Source organism: Rhamphochromis sp. 'chilingali' (assembly GCF_963969265.1).
Source record: "Rhamphochromis sp. 'chilingali' genome assembly, chromosome: 2".
Lineage (NCBI taxonomy): Eukaryota > Metazoa > Chordata > Actinopteri > Cichliformes > Cichlidae > Rhamphochromis > Rhamphochromis sp. 'chilingali'.
In genome coordinates, this window is record NC_137930.1 from 61,950,980 (window position 1) to 61,976,282 (window position 25,303).

Here is a 25,303-nt window from a genome sequence, read left to right on the forward strand (position 1 = left end):
CGTCCCCGACGCTTGAAAAAAATCTGACATTGTGACAGGTGTGGATTTAATTTCTTCAAAGAAAACAAACATATTTAAATTACTTTATTGATTTATTAATTGCATAAGTGTACAAAAAGGACATCTTTTCAGGGAAGGTGGAGAGCTGCAGAGGGCATTATCGCTTTGAGAAAACCAGACGTTTCCTTGCAGCACAACATTTCCCCAGAAATAACTGCAGGTTTCCATTAAAAATCCTTTTTTGGTAAAAACAATGATGAGTTCTTATATGACTGTGTTGCAGTTTCAAAACATGCAGCGAGATTCTTGCTTTATACTGTATATGCACATTTGTAAATGTATAAGTGACAGAATAATATTTAAAGACTGTTCTCATTTCTTTAGCAGGGTTCAGTTGTGTAGAAAACATAGCAGCTGTTTGAGGGTTTTTTTCTTTATAACTTCAAAATGGAAACAGTCTCAACACATCACTTCTAGTCCAACTCTTTCTTCTAGCATTGCCACAGTCAAAAGGCAATTTAAAAGTCATATATTAAATCTATATAGGCATTTTCTAGATGTTTTTTATTTTTTGCTGGTTTTCACTTCAGTTAAAACAGGAAGGTACCCGAATAGAACACAGAAATAATATCTCCAGAAACCAGCTGGCAGGCAAACAGTGGTGTTATCCTACATGTTCCCTCTGACATCAGTCGGGAGTAATGAAGACTAAGTTCAGGAGTGAAAGTGGCCTCTGGACCGAAGGCTTCAACATTTAAAAATCAACTAGAAAGACACGACGCTAATACTTTTGGCTCTTCTTTGAATGTAACACTAAAAATGAGGAAAATGTGGGAGCATTCTTGTTTTTTTGTTGAGACGTGTGTGTGCAAGTGGAGAGGGTTGGCACAGAGTTTCATTCACAGCAGGATCAGGTCTGATGCTGACAGCCTCATGCGTTGGAGTCGTCGTCGGTTACGCTGGGGTTCGGAGAATTGGAGATCTCTTTGAAGAGTTCGTCGTCTTTCAGCATGCTCTGGTAAATGAGAGAAAAGCATTAAGTTTACTATCAGAAGCCGTGGAAACAATAATCAGTGAGTAATTGTTCCTGGTTCTCACCGTCAGATTCTGAATGCCCTCAGAGAAAGCACCAATCTGTCTCACGGTTCCCTCAGAGTCCTCCATCTGTGAGCAGAAAGCAATAGAGCACAAATTTAATATGACTTTTTTTTTTTTAAATTAAGCAAATCATTAATGAATGCTGAAGAATATGCTCACCTGTTCTAGCCGGTCGAGGTCATCTTCATAGATTTGGAGCTCGAAGCCTTTTTGGAAGCTCCGACCCTTTGGCATCTCCACGTCCATCGGACACACATACTCCTCGTTCTCTTCCTGCTTTTTCTTCCTCAGACTGCCAAAATTACCGAATGATAGTTTCTTTGGCTGGTGTGAACCAGAGAGAGAGGACAGGTAAGTACTACATACATTCGCACAGGAACGCACACATACCAACCTCTGATTTAGAAAAAACACAAAAAGGTCATCATATTTGATCAGTGAGTTTTTGAGACCTCTGCATCATCAGTGTCATTTTTCCTCCTGGAATAAATTGCACAATAAAATTTTAAGTAATATGTTGCACAAAAATGCCAGATGGAGCAAAAAGGATACGAACTAAAAATCATATGCAAACTGATATCACAAGATTTAAACAAAACAAACAAAAACTTAAAATGTTGAATTTTCTGGCAATGATTTTATGGTTACAAGGTTTTGATGCCAGTTTTAGTGACTTAAAATTCCTTTAAATTAATGTGTAGGCACATTTAATTTCCATGAGAAACTAAACTTTAATATCACTTTGTCAAATCAAATCTCTCAACTTGTTACCCATTTAAAGAGAATACACAGGAAAAAGCATTTCCAACATATTTTCCTTGTAAGTACTCTGAGAAGTAATTGTAGTACTTGTAGTAAGAGAGGACGGTCTGTCTGTGGGAACTCGTGCTTTACCTTGACCTTAGTGGTTGCAGTAAGCAAAGTGTAGTCTGGGTTTTCGAGACACTCCTGTTTGAGCTGCTGGGCCTCTGAACCAATGAGCAGGTTGAAATGTGTGGCAAGGTGGCGCCGCAGCAGAGTCTTGTTGGGGGGGATGTTCAGCAGCAAAGCCATCGTCTCCACATTGAACCGTGGCTCCAGAACCTGAGCGGGAATTTGGTGTATTAGGAGCGGACACAACCCAGGACAGCGTCTGCTCTTCCTGGGAAATTAGCAACTAACTCTCTCACCATCAGGCCCCCATGGACGCCGCTGCCTCTCAGGTTGGGAGCATATTCAGCGAGATCCACAGACCTCAGCCACTCCATCACCCTGTGGTTGGTCCACTGGGAAATCTCTGCCGGTGAAATGTTGTTCTACAGACACAAAGTACAAACCACAAGCACAGTGTGTTCACACATAGCTATGAGTATGTAAAGTCAGTGGGCCGAGCAGCAGAACAGGCTGTTAAAGCGAGCACACCTCGTCTGACGGCCGGCGACGGAGGCAGTTAGGCTCATAGTTGTTGAGTCGGAGGACTTGAATAGCTCTCTTGATGCTGAGGTGATGCAGAACGCTGCCCACCTTCAGGGAAAGCAGGTCATCCTGTTGGACAAAAAAAAATATCAGTGATTTGCTCTAAGATTGACTAAACTGTGATTGTTATCCTTAAAAACACAAGACATCAGAGCTTAAAGAGGATCAGAGAGCCAGTGCTGAAATACAAATACCTGAGAGGGTGAATCTGGGATTAGAGAGGAAACTTTATTTTTATCATGCCAGGTCACTTCTGACTGATACATCAGAGCTAACTCATGCTGCACATCTTACCTGTTCCTGTGAAACATTGTTTGAAATAACAGATCAGAGCTTTCTAAGAGCAGAGCATACCAACCAATCAGTTCTCTGGGAGAATAATTAAAATAGATGCCATGAAGTTCAGTTAACACACTGTAAAGGGGGTCTTACTGCCTTTCCCAGAGCACTGAGGCGCTATTTGCTGTAAATGTTCTTTACTTAAGGCCAAGGTTATGGAAGCTCCTCAAACTTCTGAGAAAATAACTGAAAATTGAGAAACTAACTTGAAATTTGAAGTTGTTAACTTGAATTTTTGACTTACCAATGGCAAAGATTACGCTTTTTTCAACACCAGGATTCAAGAGTGAGACTAAAAATGTGCCATAAGAAGAGGGTACATTTAAGAATGAGTATTAAAGCTTACTTACCTTGAGGGAGCACCATGAGGGCCAAGTGAGAAAATGCACAAACCAAACATTTTTAGTTTGCGTCTGCACTGTTCTTTTCAGAAGTTGACTACATTTTGTATGGACATTTTTCCTTTTCAAGCTTTTAATTATTTGGCTGTTAAATGTTGTGAAACGAGCTGTTGTTTGTGAACGTAAGGAGGGTTTAGTCCGCTGTGAGGCAAAACAGAAGAGTTGGAAGAGAAATTCTCTTGGTCTTTTTTTCCATAACGTGATATGAAAAGAAATGTATGTATGCAAAGAAGTATTGTTGCTATTGACCTCTCCATCCACTGGTGTAAGTGCTCAGGGTCTATGTAAAATAAATTAGACTTCTTTAATCCTCCTAATAAAAACATATTCCTGGTTTATTAAACTTGCTTTGTAGTGAGGCTTCCATCACCACTGGAGCTCTGTGCAGTAACACTAACATGAGGTGACACTAGAGTCATCAGCCCAGCTTATCCACAGGGTCTGTGAGGGGAGTGAATGTCTCCTATCGGCACTCACCACAGTCATGTAGTGCAGCATGCGACCGTCCACTCTTCCCTCATCAAACTGGGTCTTATACTGAGGCAGGCCGATGTCATCCAGCCATCCTGAGAAGAGGCAGAGAGAATTACATCAATTATTAACTCGAGTAGAACATCAAGTAAAACATCACAAACATAAAAAACTGACCAACCGACTCATATCTTCAACTAGCAGCTGGTACTTACTTGTCACCCAGTTGTAGTCCAGCTTTCCCTTATTGTCCTCCTCCTCTGAGCCGAGGGCCTGAAGAGCCAGCTGGAGCTTCTTTCTGTGCAGCGGGTGTTTGATGCCCAGCTCCTAAACATCCACAAGTTTGGATTAAACATACAACATTCCCCAGTTACTACACAGGAAGTTGAGGGCAGGAATACTTTGCTTTTCTTCCAGTGTTGGTAAACTTATTAAATTCTTCTGCTTCATCGCACCCTCTCCAGGTCCAGCTGCGAGGCCTGTAGCAGCGTCTGTCCAGAGGAGATCCACGCGCGAGCCATGTTTACATAAAGACCAAGACCCTGCTCCTGCAGCCAGTCGCACACCTGATCCTTCGGCCAGCGTGCAAAGGGAGCGTCTACGTCACTACACAAGAAAAGAGAAGAGTCAACAATGAAATAGGCATGCAGACACGCCCCTGTGGACGTAGATCAGTTGTAGTACATGCACTTGTTACATCTTTATTATTCAAACAAACACTACATTCACTGTACAACACAGATTCAAAACAAGGAAACCACATTGTGACTTTCATTATTCATGCTGAATGCACTGACTCACTTGTTGACCCTTTGAAGATCACGAGACCAACCCAGTCTGGGTCCTGCTGTGGCACGCACTCCTCCTCGCTTGAACTCACCCTCTGGTAGATTGTCATCCAAGTTAAATGTGGTAGACTGGCTCCTTTTTAACCTGAACAATAAGACATTAAAGTTAAATACTTAAAAAAAGAACACTCAGAGGGAGGATGTTTACAGGTTTTCTACTCACTTCCCAAAGAGCTTTTTTATTCCTTTGGATTTTTTTCTGCTTTCTGGAGTAGTGGGGAGCGTGTGTGTGCTGTCACTGTTATTCGACCTCTGTGGCAGCCCTGCCAGATCGAGATGGTCCGTACCCTGTCGTTCTGTTTCAGCTGTGCAAACAAATGCCAGCAGATCAGCATCAGCATCATGAGGATAAGGCAGACAGAGCTGCTGCACAGGGTCAGTGCAAAGAGCCAGAATACACTGAGACAGGCACATGAGGACTCCGGAGAGGTCACTGTGAGCAAAGCGATACGCTCTCTAGAATGGCATGCATGCAGACACTGTTCACTGCCTGAGAAAAGTATTGTTACTTTGTTTTAGATTTAGTTGGAAGGTCTTTGAGAGCCGTTTAAATTATTTTATCGAATAATCTGGATCTCAGCACAGCTTTGTGCTCGGGGAAAGCTTTAAAAGAAACAAAGGAGTGTAGGCAAAAACATGCAGGAACATGGCAAAATCTACGTACACTACAGCACACTCAACATACACAGGTACAGAAGTTTGTGCAACAAAGAACAGAGACAAAGTACTGGAGCTATTAAACTAAAAAAAGATGTCAGTGAAGTGAATGGATGAGATCAGAAATTGCAGACAGAAATATTCAGCAGTTTGCTTTCTCTGGACAACTAGTGCAACTCTACCGTGACTTGTGATCTATACTGTACCTAGCATAGGCGCACTCGCACTCCTGCTGCGGTCTTCATGTGTTACAAAGAGCACAACACACAGGACAGGGTCCAACAGAAAAGAACAAGAGGCCAGAAATTATGAGTGAAATAATAATAATGGGATTGGGGAGATGGGATGCAGATATACAAGTGTACAACACACACACACACACACACACACACACACACACACACACACAAAATATAAAAAGCACATAGACAGGACGAAGGACAAACACCAGCCCAGAAACACAGTTCCATAATTAAACTGGGACCACAGCCTGTGGGCTGTAAATTATGGTCTTGGTCCATAGTGTACTCCATGGGTGTGTCTTGGGGGGGAGAAAAAATGTGAAGAAACTCTCACCATGTAGTGGGTTAAAAGCTGAACAAAGCACATTTCCACTAACTCCATGATCTCAAATCATTCCGTTTGCACTCACCAAGGCTTGGACTACTGGTCGTCTTCTTGCCTCCGCGGATCTTGAAGAAACCTTTTCCAAAAGACGACCGAGCCTTTCTCGAGCCAAAGGGATCGTCCTCTACGGTGGCAGGTAAGGTGGCTGAAGGATTTATGGGTGGCTTTTCACTGATGCTACCGATCTCCTCACTTGTCTTCTGAGAGTACAAAAACATTGCTTGTATACAGATTCTGTACTTCCATATACTAAATGCCAGAAAAACTAAAATGAAAGACAATTCAAATGTGAAAGGAAAAAAATGGGTAAGGCTGGAAAAAGCAGTTTGAGGTAAATTAGTGGGGGAGAAAAAAAAAAAAAAATCACAATAGACAGAATCAGTCTTCAGTTTTTAGCCAACGTAATTTCTGCCCATACCTGCTCAGTTTTGCTCCCATCCAGGTGATCCTGAGTCACAGTCTTTGTGTTCTCTTGACTGCTGAAAGCACAACGCAAATCACTTTAAACATTATACTTTACTTAGCAGTGCGAGTCTACAGGACATTATTAACCACACGTAGATACTTCCCGACACACCATCTGCAGGAAATGGACAAAACATGTGTCAGGACTACAGCAGCATCTGTCAAGTGAATGGTTTAGTCGATCCTAATATGTTATGTCTTTATACTTCTGTACTAACAAGCATGCAAACATGCATTCACAATAAAATAAATAATACTAAGGAGATGACCAATCCTTAACAATAATCACACTCCTTTCTCCTTCCTTGAATGCACAATACCATGTCTTATACTTATTAAATGCTCCATTGTGTTCATTTTGCAGTGGAGTGTGACAGGAAATTAGATGAGAACAAGCACTCAGTGACACGTCAAACACGTGGTGCAACGCCACATGGACTGCCCCGGATCATTTAAATATATACGCACATTAAACAGCATGCTTCACTGCTCTTACCACAATTTACAGTGTAAATTTACACTTTATTTATAGCGTAAATTGCAGTGAGAGCTTCCAATACTCTGAGATTTTAATGTGAAAATATGTAATTCCTGGCAAGTTACAGCATTGTAATATAAATACAAGACACATGCAGGCAGAATGAGCACCATTTCACTGTGTTTGTCAGTGAAGAATATGAAAGAGATTCCACTAGGATTGGTGGTTTTCCATGTTTGGATTTGCTGTTTGTTTGGTTCTTTGGTGTCTAGTGTTCTCCGGTTATTTGTTTTTTAATTTGTAAATTAAAAATATTGTTAAAATAAAAACAAAGTCATGTATAACACATAAAATCTTTACCTTTCTGCATCTGCCGGTTCAGATTCTGACACTCTCTCTGGATCAGACGGGCTGGGTGAAGGCGAGGGCTCTTCACTTAGTCTACTGGGGCTTTCCATCTGAGTCGGGGTCAGAAAGACAAAAGAAGATTTAAATGCAATAAAACTGTGACTTAAAAACTCTACAGAGTCCCTGAGAACAGTCTAAATCTGCATACAGAGATCTGACAAAAGATGTTATTCAACTAATTGGTTGTCCAGCTCTTCAACACTCATTTCCAAAGGAGTGAAATTAATGTGAAGTTTTTGTGAGAGTGAGTGTTTTACTGAGCACTTTAGAGTTTAATGATATGTGAAGTCGCTCCAGGGGAGGAAAAACAGTAAAAGTAAAATTAAAAATATCTCATGTTCTCTGCTATTTAAATAGTGATACCATGGGTGCCAGTTTAGCTTAGTGGGTGAACAGGCAACCGCATGCCACATGACTGAGACGCACCGACCAAGTTTGAGACCGACCCGTGGCCCTTTGCAGCATCTCCTCTCCCTCTCCACAAACCTCATCTGGGCTTTTCCCTCTCAGTTGTTCAGCATCTGTGCCTTCTTGTTTTTCTGACTCCACAGACGGAGAGCTAGCTGGGACTGTGGTGCATCCATCACCAGAACTCTCAATGTGCTCATTATCGTTTGTCTTTGTTTCTGTAATGGACCAAAATATAAAATCAAATTATTTAACACATGATCCTGTTTACAAGATGTAGGAAGTAGGTCAAAAGTTTTCACACACAAGACTATACAAACAACAAGGGGAAAAGGCAAGCAACCCAGGGATAGATGAAGGGTCTGTGTGGCAGCTAAAGCTTAAAATGCATTATTTTAGCACATCATTAATGTCAGTTTTTAAATCCTGTGAATCAAATTTTATGTAAATTTGTCAAAATACTTAAATTTTTAGATTGTAAGTCTGAGTCTAACCTTTCTTTCCCTGCACGGACATCACCATGTCTTGAACTTTCTTGTACCGCAGCAGTGACTGTTTCAGTTCTTCAATTTTACGATCCTGCAAAGGAAAAGGTAAAGAAAAAGAAAAATGAGGTCAGTTTTTCCCCCCCGGAGCAGCTTTGGGTAGCTGGGATGTGATACAAGGTGAATCCTAGTTCATAGGTGTCAAACTCTGTGGGCCAAACCAAATTTGGCCCACATTTGGCCCACGAAGCCATACCAAATTACTATTAGAGCTGGCTTACTGGTATTATACAGCTAATATATATATTGTTTAGTATTAAGCTTTGCTTGTTCCATATTCAGTTTTTCAGCAAAACTTGTTTGAGTCCGTAAGAAAAGATTCATTCTTATATCTGGAGGAAGATTTTTTTTTTTCAATAAATATTAATGTTAGCCCGCGACTTTGTTCCAGTTTTGAATTTTGGCCCACTGTGTATTTGAGTTTGACACCCCTGTCCTAGTTGATCACATGTACCTTTTCTTCATTTGCTGCCATCAAAGACTCCACTGCCTTCTTCATCCTCTGGACTTCCACATCTAGAGAGGGAGAAAAAGATTACTGAAAGAGTTCCTGGTGTGAAGTCTGAGGGTGTTAAAATGTGAGGATATGTAAAATTTAACATACAGGATGCAACATTACAGGCTGTCAGTCCAGCAACATCACGGCCACACTGCTTTTTAGAAACCAAACGTACACACAGTGTTGGTGTGAGCGGGTGTTTCACATGTTAACCTTTGCTCAAACATTTCCACTTTTCAACACACTGATACACACTCTGTTAGCGGTCCCTTTCAGTGCTTGTGTATTTTGGCATACCTCAGCCTTTTCTACCAGTTTCCCTTCTTTCTTCACAGCCACCCTTTCACCTAGAACATTTCTGATACTTCAGAAAACAGATGGATGAACAGAACTTTTTTTGTCCTCCACTTGTTCAGTTTCCTCATTTTTCTTTTTAAGTTCACACTGCAAATTATGCTTATATCTCTCAAACTGTTATTGTTGGCAGTGAAACAAAAGGCCAAAACTTTGAAATAAATCTACTCAAGGATGACTACAAAGAAAATCCTTCTTCTGGAGTGAACCTAATAGAAAAGCTGCAGAATGACCTCAAGAAACTCATTCATACTGAAACATTTTGAGAATCTGGCTGAGCAGAAGCAGTCCTAAGGATAAACTGTCAAAAAAAACCCATGCCTGTTAAACATTACACTGGTCTGGTCTACAGCTACAAATGTTTATTCAAGGTTACTTCTACCCAAGAAAAGTTTGACTAGTTATTAAACTCGGGGGCCTCGCTTATTTTTCCTCACCTGCACTGTAAATGTTTAAAAGGTATGCTCAAGACATGAAGGTAGCTTGTGTTTTTGCTTTAGTCAATAGGATTCTTAAAATGGACACTTGTAATTTGTACTTCAATATAGAGAATCATGGAGAGTGTGTGCTGTGCATGAAAAATGAAACTGTTCTATACAGATGAATGTAGAGTATAGTATATATAACTGATGGGAAAGTGGACATTTATTAAGACAGCTGTACATGAAAGATACTGAAAAGCACAACAGCAGGACAGGTTAGCAGGGTGCGCACACACGCACACACAGGTTGCTGGTGAAGAGAGGTAGGTGATTAACGTTGGAAGACATGAGTCAGAAGGTGGAGTAAGCAGTCTGAATGGTCACAACAAACAGTTCATTCTTCATTCCTGCTAAAAAACACAAGGCAAACTGTTCTCGTTGCTGTTGTAGCCGGGCATTAAAAATCAGTGACAAGATTCGTGCCATTAAAAAAAAAAAGTTGAGATGTGGCGCGCTGTGGTCGGGTACTAGCACTGGAACTGGTTATAATGGACAAGCAGAGTTCAGATGGCTCATGCTCGTTCATGCAAATAGGGGTGGAGGTGAGTGCAATAATAAAATCACAGACATAAAAAACCCCCTTACGTTTTTCTTTCAGCCTCTTTCTAAGAGTTTCATCTGGATGAGAGACTAAACAGGACAAGAAATTATAAAGTAAAAACTTGCTCCAAATAAACATCAGGAATGCTGATCTTCAGCGAGGCGTGTGATCTGTCTGGTTTCCCCACCTCTGTCTGTGGGCTCTGCACCGTTCAAGCCGATGGCCTTGAAGCCCGTCTCGTCCTGCAGTCTCCTCATCTCTCCGTCTTTGCCCTCCAGCTGCCGCCTCAGTATGGCTAGCTCCTCCTGTTCACCAGGGGACAACAGTGAGAAGATTTTACCACCTCCCCCACTCCCAGTCCAAACAAACCACAATACAGGGGTTCACAGAGGATGACATGGCACACAGGCTGCAGGAGGGTAACGAGTATGAGGAGGGTGATAAGCACTGATCTCTGGAAGTGTTTGGATATTATTAAATATGCAAGCCATTTCCAAAAAGAAAACACCAACATGTTTAAATGACCAAAGCAGGAGTCAAGCACAGAGATATATCTTGTACATGTTATAATAGAGTGGATTAAAAAAAAAAGGAAATGAGTGGGACAATTGTAGAGAGGGACAGGAAAGAAGAACTCTGCCAACTCAACAAAAGCCCAGAATTAAAGCATACTTGTGGTTTAAAAATTAGCATTTGCTAAAATTGGTGCCTAGTAAATGCAGACTTAAGGAAGTGGTGTTTCTGATTGCACTTGACTTAACCATGCATTATAGCAAAATGCAGTGATGCGTGGTTAAGTAAATTATTTGCAAAAATACATACATTTTTGAGCGTGAAAACAGAATCTAACCAGATTTAATCGTTTTATGCCTCAAAAATTAAAAAAGAAGAAGAAGAAGAAGAAGAAGAGGTGCCAAAGGGAGAGGTCAAAAAACCATAATCATACAGCAAGCACAACAGTCATCCTGGGAAAAGCCGACCTTCATCGCCTGGAGTTTGTGCTCTTTCCTCTGTTTCTCATACTGCATCTGGCCCATTTTGATTTTCAGGCTAGAAAGCTTGGCCATTAGTAACTAGCAGTAAAGAGACAAGCCACGGAAAGAAGAAGAAAACAGAAATGGGAAGGAGAGAAGATAAAAAGAGATCAAGAAATGTTGAATATCTAAATTTCCAGGAAAATGACCACTAAAGCAGATTAAAAGTAGGCGCCGCAACAAACAACAAAACCCCCAAACAACACGCAGTTACTACATGCAGTTCAAGAAGCATAAGATAGAAAACATCCAAAGCAATCATCTGGAAAATTCTAGTAAGCAGAGTCACTCCTTCACCTTTTCTAACTTCAGCATATAAAAGGGTGGTGGCAGTCTGATAGTCAGCTGGCCTTCACCTAGTTTAGTTTAGCTTTTTGTGTTCTTGGTTAACTTCTCTTTTCAAACTGTAAAACAAACAATTTTCTTGTCTGTGTTGTAACAATTAAGGGTCCATTTGATATTTGAACTTGTTTCATTTTGCAACCAAAACCTAAATTCACAGCATTCAAACAGCCACGAGAATCTCTGAATGAGAAGGAAAAAAAATCCTAAAAAACATGAAGAAATCTCAGATGTTGTTAATGGAATTGGATTAAGAAGCAAAAGGGTGACAAACTCTTTGTGACCAGGAGAGAGGGGGAAAAAAACCAAACAAAAAACAAAAACATGGTGGTTAGTAACCCCCCAGCCTCTGACTGACCACCTTCAAAGCAATTGCATCAGTTACCTGGCAGAAGGCAACTATACTCCAAATAACTGCAGTCCTTCTCAGACAATTTGGTAAAGGTTTGTCAATATGTCATCTAATTCATAACACCCCATTACACTGCAATCAATCAGAGTCACTGTTCCAGTGAGTGCAAATCATCTACGATGAGCCTTTTTGCAATAGAGGACTCAAGTCAATGGTTGCATTGTGGTTATATCCCACATAAAAAGGAAGGCTGCTGACCACCAATGTCATTTTGAAGAAGCTGAATCACCATCCTGCAGCAGTGTGGCACCATTTGTGGAGGAACTATGAAATTTCTGTTTCAAATTTATGATGTTCTGGCTGGACCCTGAATATAAATAAATTTTTTGATGTAAAATTCTGTGTACGTAGACAGCAACAGATTGGCCACATATGTCAACAGATTTGCAATTTTTGCAGATTAATCACAAACACATTGCAAGTACAAAACAATTTCAAAAAGTCAGAACTCCTATGGACAGAAAGTCCATAGGAGGTGTAGAAGTGGCAGAAGCTTTTCGCTTCAGTGGTCTCAGAATCTCCTCTCTGCTTTTCAAAGATGATGTGATTAAGCTGGCTTTATCAGATGATGGCCTCCAGCTCACACTAGAGCAGTTTGGAGCAGAGTGTGAAGCAGTGGGAATGAGAAGCAGCACTTCCAAATCTGAGGCCATTGTCCTCAGGCGGAAAAGGGTGGAATGCCCACTCCGGGTCAGGGATGAATTCCTGCCCCAAAGGGGGAGTTTAAGTATCTCGGGGTCTTGTTCACGAGGAAGGAGAGAATTGAGTGGGAGATCGACAGATAGATTGGTGCTCTGGGTGCAGTGACACGGATGCTGTGCGGGTCCATCGTGGTGAAGAGAGAGCTGAGCATGAATGTAAAGCTCTCAATTTACCTATGGTCACAAGCTTTGGGTAGTGACTGAAAGAACGAGATCGCAGATACAAGGGGCAGAAAAATTAGCTTTTACTGAGTGGCTGGCCTCTTCTTAGAGATAAGGTGAGGAGTTCAGCCATCCGGGAGACACTTAGATTAGAGCCGCTGCTCCTCCATGTTGAAAGGAGCCAGTTGAGGTGGCTTGGGCATCTTACTAGGATCTCTCTTGGGCGCCTCCTGGGTGAGCCATCCGCCACCTGGAGGAGGTCCCAGGGCAGATGCAGGACATGCTGGAGACATATCTCTCAGCTGGCCTGGCAACACCTTGGTATTTCCCTGAAAAGGCTGGAGGAGTTAGCCAGGGAGAGGGAGGTCTGGGCTTCTCTGCTTAGGCTGCTGCTCCAATAGTGTAACAGAGCCCCGGATAAACGAAAGAAAACATATAGATGGATGAATAGATTGCATTCAGTTTCCCCCCTCCCCTTCAGATTTTACACAGCATCTGAACTTTTTAGGAATTGGGGTTGTAAATGCCAACTCAACCTCATTTCAATTTAAAACCGACACTGTATTATCACCATTTTGATCCATCAAAGCCGCTCTGCAAATGCCAACTGACTGTGACTGATTACAGTCCTCGTCCACATCTGCAAAGGAACCATTTCCAAGGCAACAAGATCCCAAGCTCATTGCATAGTTGCAAAAATTCTGGCTGTGCTGTGGTCTCAAACCACTGCTTTCCCTACTGTGACTACAGCATAATACTATACAAATAGCAGCTGAAATGGTTGCATGAATAACTTTATCCAGGTAACAAGAGATGTACAGATATTATATATTTTTTAAAGGGCATAAAAGAACAAAAGAACAGCCGTTAAGTATTGACTTTAGTGGCGCGGCTGCCCCTCTGTTGGTCTTCCATGGTCTTTTGTGTTCTGGGGACCTCTGGATGTCTGGAGTTTTGATCTCCTCCATACCCGCTTCACACCCTGGAGGACGGGGCTGAGGCCCCCCCACACTCCCTAGCAGATCATTACATGGAGAAACCTTTGGAATGCAAGCATGCTGATCCACACAGGTATGCACACATGGGTATTCACAGACGCGGACTAAAGCTTTCTTGGCTGCTGCCTCAAAGCACACTGTGCGCTGTCTATCTTGCGTGCTGCACAATATTGTTTATTACTTAGTAAATACTGATATCTATGACTAGCTAGTTTATTGTGATGGTGCTTTGTTTTCTCTATTATTATGTTGCTCTTTGTTGTTTGCTGTCTCCTCTGTTTGTTTGTTTGTTTGTTTGTTTTTTTTTCTCCATACAGGTGACCCAGGAGTTTTTTTTTTTTTTTTTTTTTTTTGTCTCTCTTCCCCCCCCTTCTCACCGTCTCTTCTCCCCTTTGGTTTTCTTTCTTTCTCTCCCCCTCTCTCTCTCATTCATTCCCCCTGTCCTATTTATTAAAAAAAAAAAAAAAAAAAAAAAAAAAAAAAAAAAGTATTGACTTTAAACAGAATGGTGGATTTTGGCTGTTTAAAAAAAAAAAAAAAAAAAAAGGGTAAAACTAGTCTTTAAGATACATAAACAGCCAGTAAAGTGCTCTGGGATGACTCACCTTAGTGGATTTAAGTTTCTTTTCATACTGTAGTTTTTCAGTCTCCAGTTCAGTCAGTCTGTACCGCAGCTCATTAATTTCAAGAATCAAATCCTGACAAAAGAAAAAAAAAAAAAAAAAGAACAGGTCACACCTTAAATACTGAAGGATAATTTTTGTCCTCTAGATAAAATTTTAACTCTAAGATTCCAAAATGAAATTTAAGTGAATAATTTTAACATCTCATTAACTGCTCCCATCTTGCAAATGTGACTTGTATCAGCACAAAGTTCTATAAAGTGACTACAAATGCATTTGAAAGCAGCAAATCAGTGCTTCCAAGCAGCAGCAGTGATAAAATGAGAGGAAGCTGCTTGTAGAAAAGAAGTGATTTATGTGCTGTGAGGCGGAACACAGACAGCAGCTTTTTGTTCCAGCGGGGTGGAAGAGATGGCCGCACTGCTACAACAAGACCATGACGTGTTTGAAAGCTTTCCAGACATTCTGCTCAGTCTATCTGGGAAGCAGAGACCTTCCCATCTCTAGTAAACAAATGACTGACAACATCTTTATAAAAATCTTGTCTAATAAAGTAACAAAAAAAAAATCCAATTAATATTACAATAATGTGGGTATACCGTCAATGGCTAGTTTAGCAAACACTAACAACAAGAAATAAAAATGACTTTGAGACTGATAATAAGACGGGATCCTCTCTCCCCCAGGTTTAAGACAAAATAAATGAGTGTTTCATTATTGTTGAGTCTGTGTGTGTCTGTGTGTCTGTGTGCGTTAAGTGAGATAGAAAAGAAACATTCAGAAACAAAGAGGATTAGTTCACCTCACTGTCCCTAAATCCGTCATCAAAGTCAAGCCTCTCGTTTTTCATACTGTTGAGTTTCAGCTTAAGGTTGGACACTTCAGACATAAGCTCAAGCTTCTGAGTCTCCAGAGCACTTCTACACAGAAGCTCCTGTAATAGCAAACAAACAATCTGTGTAAACAACACTGGTAGTACAGGCATTATTGTGTAAAAGTGGAGACACAAAAAAGTCATCTGCAAAACCTCAATGATTAACAGTTTTAACAAGACGCCCCTGTTACACCCACTTATAAACTTAGCACAGCAGTGCACACAGTAGATGTTTACTTGACAGGAGGGCGTGAACTCAGCTCTTCCAGTTGAGAGTCAGTACCACCCAAACACATCTGCACCATATGTCCATTTGCACCTTTCACTACTGGGGGGCTTTGGTTTGGGAATAGCCTTCCTGTCCTCAGAGTGTAAGACAAACACACAAACACACACAGACCTGTTGCAGCATCTCCTCTGTGGCGTTGAGCTTCTCCCTGTGCTCATCCAAACACAAGTCCAGATCACGAATCTTCTCCCCCTGAGCCTCAACCTGGTCTGTCAGTACACTCACCTGCATGAACACAAGGTAACACATTTTAGAAAGGACAGCAAAGCCTGATATTAAACAAACCAAGGGCCAAGTTATTAAAGAACATGATGAGCCAAAGTTATCCGTTCCACTCTTTGTACTATTATAGATTTTTAAGAGTTTTAAGTCAGAAGAGAAATCTCTCTTAGTGCGTCAGGGGTGGCGGCAGCTGTAGAATCATGCAATCAACATATACAGATACCCTGCTCCTAAAAACATTGAGGGCGAGAACTAAACAAATCTGATCACAGTTCAAGTGCAATAAAACTTTTGCATGTGGGGCACAAACACAAGTAAGCTTTGAAACCTCCAGTTAGGTTTTACAATGTTTCAGTTCCTTTCCAGATCCTGGAGAGTCCACCCGTAGCTGGATAAATTATACAAACACTGACTAATAATTACATTAGTAACCATTTGCCACCCCAGGGAAATTCATTAAAAATCAACAAACAAAAATGAATTCAATAATAAAACATTATGTGAACTATTATTCAGAAATTCACAGTTTCTTGAAGTTTTCAGAGCTGCAGCAGATTTATTGAGTTTGTTAAGGACGTCAGGCTGTGCTCCATTTTCACCTTTTAACTCTGTGTTGGTTTAAGTATTTTCTTAAGTAAAACAATATTTATCAGTAAGTGTTTTTTGTGTGTCAAACCCCTGACCTAATTTTTAGAGCTTCAAGCATTCTTTCAATGCTTGATGTTGCTAGGTTACAAAAATGATTTCTCCCCCGCCATTGTTTACAGTGTTGATAACACAAGTCCTGCCCCTTCTTGTTTTTGACTGGTCGATGAGAGGGACAAGTAACATTGATGAGCTTCACAGGAGTTTTACAGAAAATAGACGGTGGAGGAGATGGTAAAATTATGGAATTACTGCTAGGCAGGTACCTGAAGCACAAGAGACTCCTTATCACTCTCTAGTCGTGAAAGCCTCTCCTGGTAATGGTCACCTCCACCCAATGAAATGTGTCCGTTAGACTGGGGAGAGAAAAATAAATTATTAGAAGAACTCTACTGAGCCATTTGCAAGGGTATGATAATGTATTCCTACGCTTTAAAGACAAAACCTCAAGTCTTTGATGTCTACTAATGTTCTCAGCTGAAATTCTTCACATCAAAGTGCCTGAGCAGCTACACCACTTCACCCAGCACAAATAAAACCTTACATGGTTGAAATGGAGAGCTCACATTCAGACTGCTGTACACAGAGTGGGTTACAGCATTACACAAAAACTCTCACTGGCCTGCAGCCAGTCACTGCTCTGATTCCCAAGAAGTCTGTGCGTTTCTTGCTGCATGCACATCAACTGTGACACCAACACAGCTAATCCATCTTGGATTCCATGGGAACTCAGCAGAACAGGACAATTGTTCTGCGTTTTTTCGCTTAGCAAACAAGCCATTTGTGGACTTGGATACAAGACTGTTTGGCCACACTGTTCTGTATTAATACAGCTTTAATTTGGCACACGCAACAATCAGAATCAAACCAGCTGTGCTACAGTTTGTTTGAAGGACTTCATGCCCAGCCATCACAGGAGAAACTCCTTCCATGATTTTTTTTTATTATTAGTCCTTTATTTATCCAAGTAAAAAAATCTCATTGAGATTAAAAATCTCATTTCCAAGCGAGACCTGGCAAGATTACACAACTTGCACTGATTTCAAAAACAGAAAATGCAACACGAGCGCTACAACGGTTTACCCTGAGGCTACACTTTTCTGGATGGCAGAAGAGCAAAAAGTGGTCTGTTTGCTTCAATTTCTAAAGACCTGCTAATAAACTTTATCTCTTTCCATGAATCCAACTGATATTTCTAACATCCACAAGTAAGGGTCTTACCATGTGACCGTGGAGCCACTCAACAAGGCTGTCAGCTGTGGAGTCGGGGATCTGGCATCGTAGACTCTCCCTTTCCTCCGAGTCCATCAACTCTAGGACACTTCTTAGGTCTTCCAAAAGGTGAAGCGCTCGCAAACTACCCATAAAAGGTGACGTAGGCGACTGGCAGTCAAACAAACCATTGGAGTAGTCTATAGCTTTGGAACCTGAGACAAAAGAATCACAACAGGAATAAATATGAGGATAAAATTAGTCCAGAGACAGACTGCAGTGTCATCTTATGCTGCATGTGATGTTTGTTGACAAGCTTTAGTGAGTAAAAGTTCTCATCTGCTAGATTACAGAGGACATCAATCATTTTGTGGCTCAGGCACTAACAGTAATTGAAGAGCACAATATAATTTTCCAAAATGTTGGGATGCTGTGTAAAATGTAATCACATTATTTAAAGCCAACACTGAATACACAATTTATAAAAAATGCTGAAACGGAATAACTGTCAAAGTGTATGTTTAAAAAAAAAAAGTTATTTCATAAAGGTTGGAACAGGCATGTTTACCACTGTGTTGCATCACCTCTTTTTCTAGCAACATTTTAAGCCTTCTGATGAGGACAAAAGGCTGGCAAAGTCACAAATGTTCCATCCTTACAACAGGTTGGGCTCTCTTTGACAGATTTTCTGGACCCTCCTTATAGACCTTTGCTACTTTAATTAAAGTAGAATCTGGTTTGGCATAATCTTGCTAACATAATCAAAGATCTTAAAGACATTGTCTGGATGGCAGAATACATTACAATTAAGCTGCAGCATCAATAGCACCTTTACAGAATTGCATGTTACCCATGTCACAAGCACTAATACACCCCATCACATCAATACTGATTGATCAGACTAAAGAACTTTTTTTTTTCTCTCGACTTTTCACCAGTTCATGTCAAATGATGTCATGCCAAGTCATTTGTGTTAAATTAGTGATAACATGAATGACTTCCTGAGATTTGTGTTTATTCAGAATTTAGACAGTGACACCACCTTTTGGAAATACAGTTGTGCACACTATAGGTATCACATTTCTAAAAATTATAACACCGCACTATCTGGGCATAGACCCACTGCGGGGGGAAGGGATATGGAGAGAAATGTAATGCATATAGGTGACTGGATGAGATTTATATAGGTAAAAAAATAAATAAATAAATAAAAAAGGACCCCCCCCCCAAAAAAAAAAAGTTTAATGATGCTATCAGATTGACCTTTTTCACTTGGATTCTTTTATTGTTAAATACGTGGGGTGGGGCATTAACTTTTCCCAGCTTTTAAAAGGGGTAGAAAAAGTTTAAGAACCACTGGTTTAGAGTTACACAGACTCAAAGTGCAAAGAATAAAGGCTAGATAGAGCACAAGATATCACATGACAGCTTGAATGTCAGCTGTGCAACAAGCCATAACAAGACACCAGATAAGGGCTTATCAATGTTGACTCAACCTGGAAGACCCGCAGAGACTTTTGTTGCTTTAGGCTTTCACGAGTACTAAAAGTCATGGTAAAATATTGCGCTGATGCTTTTTAATGGGAAAGGTTTACCTGCTATAATTCCATCCATCTGCTCAAGAGCAGCAGCCAACATGTCGCTGGCATCAGACATCATCTTCAGTCACTGACAAACCTATAAAGACCAATAAAACCAGTTTAAAGGGTTAGCCCCAAAACACAGTAAATGTTTTAAAACTATTTTTTAAACTACAGTTCAGTTCACATTTCAACTTACAGGTTACAGATTTTTTTATTTTTTCAAACATGCCTGCTCATGAACATAAAAGAAACTTATTGTTATGCATTTCCAGTTCACTGTTGAACAGGATGATTTTTTTAAATGTTACAGCTTTAACCAGGCATACATTTTTAAAAACTTGTTTAAGCCACAAAAAACAAAACGAAACAAAATAAAATTTCCTGATTAGCAGAGGCAAATCAAAATTGTGAGATACCCAGTTGGGATAATGATTACAAATTGTGACTTATGGATGGCAGCAAAGTGGCAGAAACTTAGCGCACTGTGGTGCTGGAAGATAAAAATTGTGTTTTGCTAAGAATTTTGATCTGATGTTATGCATATTTTGATATGCCAGTTGTTTCTGTCACAGCTAACCACATTCATTTTTCACAACTTAAAAAAAAATAATAAATGAAAATTTTTTATTTTTTTTTTAAACTGCAGCCAAATCACTTTTACACATGCGTTGTGTTATGAGGAGGCGGCTAAATCTGATAACACACTGCCTGCTTGGATCAAGGCCTTCTCTGGTTTTTTTAAGAAGTAATTTTGTGTATCATTAAACATTAATTCAGCTGCAATACTGTTGGGTTTCTTTGAGCCATGAGTTTCGAGTCTTTAACAGCTGGTAAAACAACATAATTCTGAGTAGGGTTTGACTGTATAAAAATAAGTCAGTTTTTGCATGGTTATATGATAGCAAGGCATCTCTGGCAGCTTAAAAAAAACAAGACAAAAAACAAACAAAATCAGGTGATTTGTTGAGTTTCTTTAACTTCCTGTTGTTTAACTCTGTGCTGAAGAGTTCTCATGTATATTTTCTAAAACTAATGAATGCCACACATAATATTAAATTAAACCAATATCTAAAACACTGGTGTTCTGAATGTCCTATCAAGAGGACAGTGGGAACTTTGTTTGGATTGAAATAAAGATGCATTTTCGTGTCCCAGTCTTGGAGATTTGCCCAAATAACACAGCAGTCCCTTTCTCCTCTGATGTTCGAAAGACCCTGCTGTATATTTGTACATGTTTAAGCATGCAAATAGAGATGTTCATGTGCACACAAACATCCACTGACACCTCTTCCTTTATTCAGCTACCTTCAATCCTGGGAGTGCCCAGCACTGGGACGTTCCACCAGTTTCAGACTTTATGGAAACCACCCACAGACTGAGCACTGTTATTTAAGCATTTCTGTGGTCACAGTTTCCATTATGTGTAAAAGAAGCATGTACTAAAACACAAGACTCGACACAACACACAGCAGACTGAGAGGAGATGAGCACCCAGCATGCCACTGGTCCACAGTAAAGTGCTGGGTGGTTTCCAGTGTGTGAATGTGTGTGTGAATGGGTGGATGACTGGATATGTAAAGCGCTTTGGGGTCCTTAGGGACTAGTAAAAGCGCTATATAAATACAGGCCATTTACCATTTACCATTCCAACAGTAAAATCCTGAGTGTGTAAAAATGCTTCTCTCAGTAACAACAGTAGCTGCTTACTACACATTTTGCAAAAGACCTGACATTTAGAAAAGGCAGGGCAGAATTCGAGCATTTTACAATGTTTCCATGGAAGGACGAGGGCTGGTATACAAATATTTCTGCACATATATCCATAAATATTTCATGCCTGTGTGTGTAGACACTCCTAAAAAGCAATTGCAACCCCTTTAGGAACCCTGCAAGGGATGACCTTTGAATGGTTGTCAGCTAAAATCTAAACTAAACTGACTAATTGATTAATTATACAAATCATGCTAGTTTATATAAGAATTTGGTTTGCTAATAAGCAGCACAAATTCAAAAGTCAATATAATTTAGAAGCTATAACTAAGAAACAGTTGCCATAATATCAGCTACAGTAGTGTGCAGGGGTACTAATGTACATTTATTTTAATTACACTCTCTTGTTAACACAATTATAACATCAGAGCCATCTTTGGATCCTTGGTTAACATCCTTGCAAGCTTTGTTTCGGCTGCTGTTCATAGCAGTGCATGGTTAAGCTGCTCAATTAACACTTTGACAAAGTTGGATTTCACTCACTTTGCTTTTGCAGGCAGAAAAGCAGTTTAGAAATTAATAAATTAGAACAGCTTTTCAATATTTTAGTCATTAAAAACAGAAAAGTAAAATCTCAGATGTTAAGAGTCTGCTGATAATGTGAATGCTGTTAGCATCATGATGTGAAACCGGAAACAATGGGACAACATCTGCCCATATCTACTGCCAGTGCCGAGTGCTCCCTTAACAGTTTCTGACGCTTGAATCCTCATCTCAGGGATATGATAACCAACAAAGGATTGAGTGGACTGATGAACATCTATCATTCAGCTGATGCCAGTTTACAAAGAGTTCTGCGAAGAGCCAATAAAAATTACCTGCAAACTGGTGGTAAAAAAATGAATAAAAAAATAAAGTTATTGTCTAATCTGACTGTTTGTGTACTGCAGCAGCTTGGCTCGCTCTTTGAGCTTGTTTTTATGAAGTTCTCTGGGCTAAAGCAAATATAGATGAAATTATTTTATTATACGGAAATGTTTACCTGGCTGCTGGTCTGCTGTTTGATTCCAGGCTCATTACAGTTTTATGGGCATGTGTGCTATTGGTGAGGTTTGTGCAACTTGAGAAAAGAAAAAGGACATCCTGCCAGCACTGCTTGAAATGCATAAACTACAAACAGATTGAGGGAAGGCTTTTATTGAGGCGATATCTCAGCATTTCACAGCAGCCAGCACAGAGTTTGGATCATGATGAGACAAAACTGGAATCCAGACCTGCAGGGCATCCCCTTCAAAAGCCTGAGTCAGCTTTTCTATCACAGCAGAAAAGCAAATATGGGTTAGCACATGGCCTTTAGCAAACATACTTCAAACAGCAGCTCAAGACCAGACATGCTGCTCTGAAACCTGCTAATAAGTGCAAACAGCCTTCTGAGCACTTCCACAGCTTCATCCTGGATGTAGGATGGACACAGCAAAAAGAATTCCTAATTACAGGGACATGCACTCTTTCCTCAAGTCCCAGGAAGCCTCCATGTTGCTTTAGTTATGTGTAAACATAAGATGGTTGTCTAGAAAGCAGCCAAGGTAACAGTCTGTCCTGTTTTTTTTAAAGCTCTGGGACAAGTGATTGTTTTGAATTACAAAATAAGTGTTCATTAAATGTCATAATTTTCCACATTTGAAAGAGACAGGTACATATTATATATGACAAACTGTAACAAAGCCTTATAAACCTAGATTTATAAGGCACTTTTCCTTTATGATGCATGTTAAGCATCTGTCCAAGACTGCCATCAAAGGAGACATCTCAAAATTCCCAATGAGCAAGCATCGCTCTCAAACAGAGTCCCTCTGTCTGCCTGTCTATAAGCACCACTTACACCAGCCATAAGACAAAACAGAGAGCTCTATTGTTCATCATAGTGGTTTGTTTTGACTGAGCTGCATAAGCACACAAAGGCTGGGAGGGAGGGGGAAAAAAAAAAACGGCATTGCAATGCTACAGTTGACACCTGCCTGCATACTCTTTTCAGACTAAAAAGAGCCTCAAAAGTAAACTGAAAGAACATGCAAAAGCAGCTTTGCCCCTTGGTGAAATCAGCCATGTAATTCACAGAGACATGCAGAGAACAATGAATACAGGAGGGAGAGTGGACCACTATAATTGCTTTTCAAATCCTGCAGCTCAGGTCCCTTTAGGCAACATAAACCTACTTCACTGGGTGCTCCCCTAAGAGCTCCGGTACTCGTGGTATAGAAAGAAAATAAAGAATATCTTAATTCCTGAGTTACACGTGACCAGCGAACTATGCTTCAGCACATGCAGCGGCAGCACACAACAAAACAGAAGCCTCTGGCTCATTTTCTTTTACAGATAGTTGCATGTGCCTGTAAAAACTGATAGCAGTCTGTACTGAGATGAATAGCTGTCATGTTAGAAAAGACTAGAAAAGACAAACCAGGCCAAAAATCACACCACAGTTTGTTTTACTTAGTCTGTTTTTATCCAAGTTACGTGGCAATTTCCGTGGACATGACAGCGTAGGCCCACATAATAACACTTTATATGTTTTGACTCATGCAGGCCTTGACTCATTCTTCACCTTTACACAGTTTTTCTATGACAAAAGCCAAACTCCTTTTCTACCACAGACAGAAAACAGTATATTTAGCACAAAATAAGGAATCAACTCACTTTTAATTTAGAAATCAGAAGAGTATCTAAGATATTTATCATACACAAGAGGCAAAAGAAATTCCCAATGTTTTTCCTGAATAAAAGTGGGGTTTTATTGATGTTGCTTTACTTAGCCATAGGCAGTAAACTCCTGTGCCTGCAGGGATTTGGTGTATGTGTGGACACATTTAGAGTATTCATCAGCTACCTGCAGGAATAACCTGCAGCTATTTCCAACATGGCTGAATACCTGGATGCCTGTCTTTACTTTTATACCTCCCGGCAAGAGGTTTGAAAAGTGGACAGGGAATTTTCCTCCATCTTTAGACTGGCTGGAAATAAAATCATGAAAAACCTTAATGGTATTCAAGCAATTAGTGATGTAGCAATGTAAACACAGCTTCCAAAAGGTGGAAATGTAGTTTTTAAGATAAAGTGTTTCATGTGAGAAGGGCTTCCAAGAGCGTTTCCTGCCTGCATGTATGTGCACAGTCGTGGCAGAAGTTCATTTGTGTTGGATGGAATCACACATTCTTTTCGTATTACTCACAAATGCACAACTTGTGTCTTAACTTGACTAAGAAGTCCTTCATCTTCATGCACATGCAATGAAATGCAACACTGAATAATATACATGCCATACAGAAGATTGGTTATGCTGCTGCGAACAACAGTAGGCTTGTTTTTTGGGGAATTTTCCTTAATATAAACTCCTTGCATTTCCTTTTTTGGCTGCAATGCGGTGAAGACAGGAAGATGCTGAAAAGTGACCCCTGGGAGTGTGTGAATAACAAAGAGCGAAGACCTAAACTGCTTTCAATTAGCATTAAAAAGGGGATTAAGTTAGTAAATCAATGAATTCAAGGAAAAGCACCCAAAATTACTGTTGGCAACATCTGGTTTCCAGACAAGTGTGCTGCTTTCAAGAGCTTTTTTAAAGAAACAAAAAGGCCAAACTATAACACAACAACTGATTAAGTTTTACGTCTCTTAGAGGAACTCCAGAAAGTCTACTTCACATTCGGGGGCAGTTCACGATCACTACTAAAGCTAAATCCCACTAATTCAGCACCTAGGGCAAGGCAAATGAAGCCAAATGAATGTTACTTTAGATACAGATAAAAACACAGAGGGGGAAAGAGGGTAAGAGCAGCCTCAGGCGATGGAAAACAATGGCACAGTGCAGAGATTAGATATGTGGCAGGTCATAAACAGACTTCTTCCAGTTAGCTTCTGTTACATATTTAACGTAAAGCTGAAACATTAACGTTTTGTCTACAGTCGGGTATTTAGGACACTTTGCGTCATTCGTTTCTTACAGTGTTAACGAGTCAGATTTCACTAACACGAGTCAGATTTCACTAACCAGACAAAACCTAACAGCTCGGGGACCTGCTGGTTATAAAAAGTTAGAAAAGTGACCATAAAACGGTAGCTTTGTGAGACATGCGCGCGCATCTGCGCGAGCCTCAACGGCGGCAGCTTGTTCGGACTAAACGGTAACTTTAGCAGACTACAACAATAAATCACAGCTGTAGCCTCAAGAAGGACGCGTACCCAAACTCTTCTCGAAGAATTTCAGCGCTTCCGTAGTTTCGTCTTCTCGTTTTTTCTGAGAAAAATCCACAAAAGTTGTGTTCTGAATTTCTCCGTGCCCACCAGTACGACCCTGCCGTCCGTGCACATCGCTACGCCATGATGTCGAAGTGACAGGGTCGCTGAAAAACTTTGCATGTCATGG

General features: G+C 40.4%; 1 protein-coding gene across 2 annotated transcripts; it reads right to left on the bottom strand.

Moving 5' to 3' along the window:
• Positions 1 to 69: 69 nt before the first annotated feature.
• ppfibp1b (PPFIA binding protein 1b) lies at positions 70 to 25,270 on the bottom strand. Of its 2 annotated transcripts, XM_080876548.1 has the most exons (27): positions 25,120 to 25,270; positions 19,186 to 19,267; positions 17,600 to 17,805; positions 16,645 to 16,734; positions 15,623 to 15,736; positions 15,151 to 15,282; positions 14,331 to 14,423; positions 10,264 to 10,381; positions 10,121 to 10,165; positions 8,655 to 8,716; positions 8,150 to 8,234; positions 7,734 to 7,873; positions 7,200 to 7,297; positions 6,315 to 6,375; positions 5,922 to 6,096; positions 5,476 to 5,508; positions 4,776 to 4,917; positions 4,566 to 4,697; positions 4,220 to 4,370; positions 3,980 to 4,091; positions 3,771 to 3,859; positions 2,500 to 2,622; positions 2,268 to 2,393; positions 1,993 to 2,181; positions 1,258 to 1,422; positions 1,099 to 1,164; positions 70 to 1,015 (listed from the first exon to the last, which is right to left on the bottom strand). In XM_080876548.1, the coding sequence occupies exons 2-27, from the start codon at positions 19,247 to 19,249 to the stop codon at positions 932 to 934; spliced, it is 2,895 nt and encodes a 964-aa protein (XP_080732674.1). In that variant the 5' UTR covers positions 19,250 to 19,267; positions 25,120 to 25,270; the 3' UTR covers positions 70 to 931. The 2 variants fall into 2 exon arrangements, with proteins under 2 accessions (XP_080732674.1, XP_080732675.1); XM_080876549.1 differs by lacking the exon at positions 5,476 to 5,508.
• Between the last annotated feature and the right edge of the window lie 33 nt (positions 25,271 to 25,303).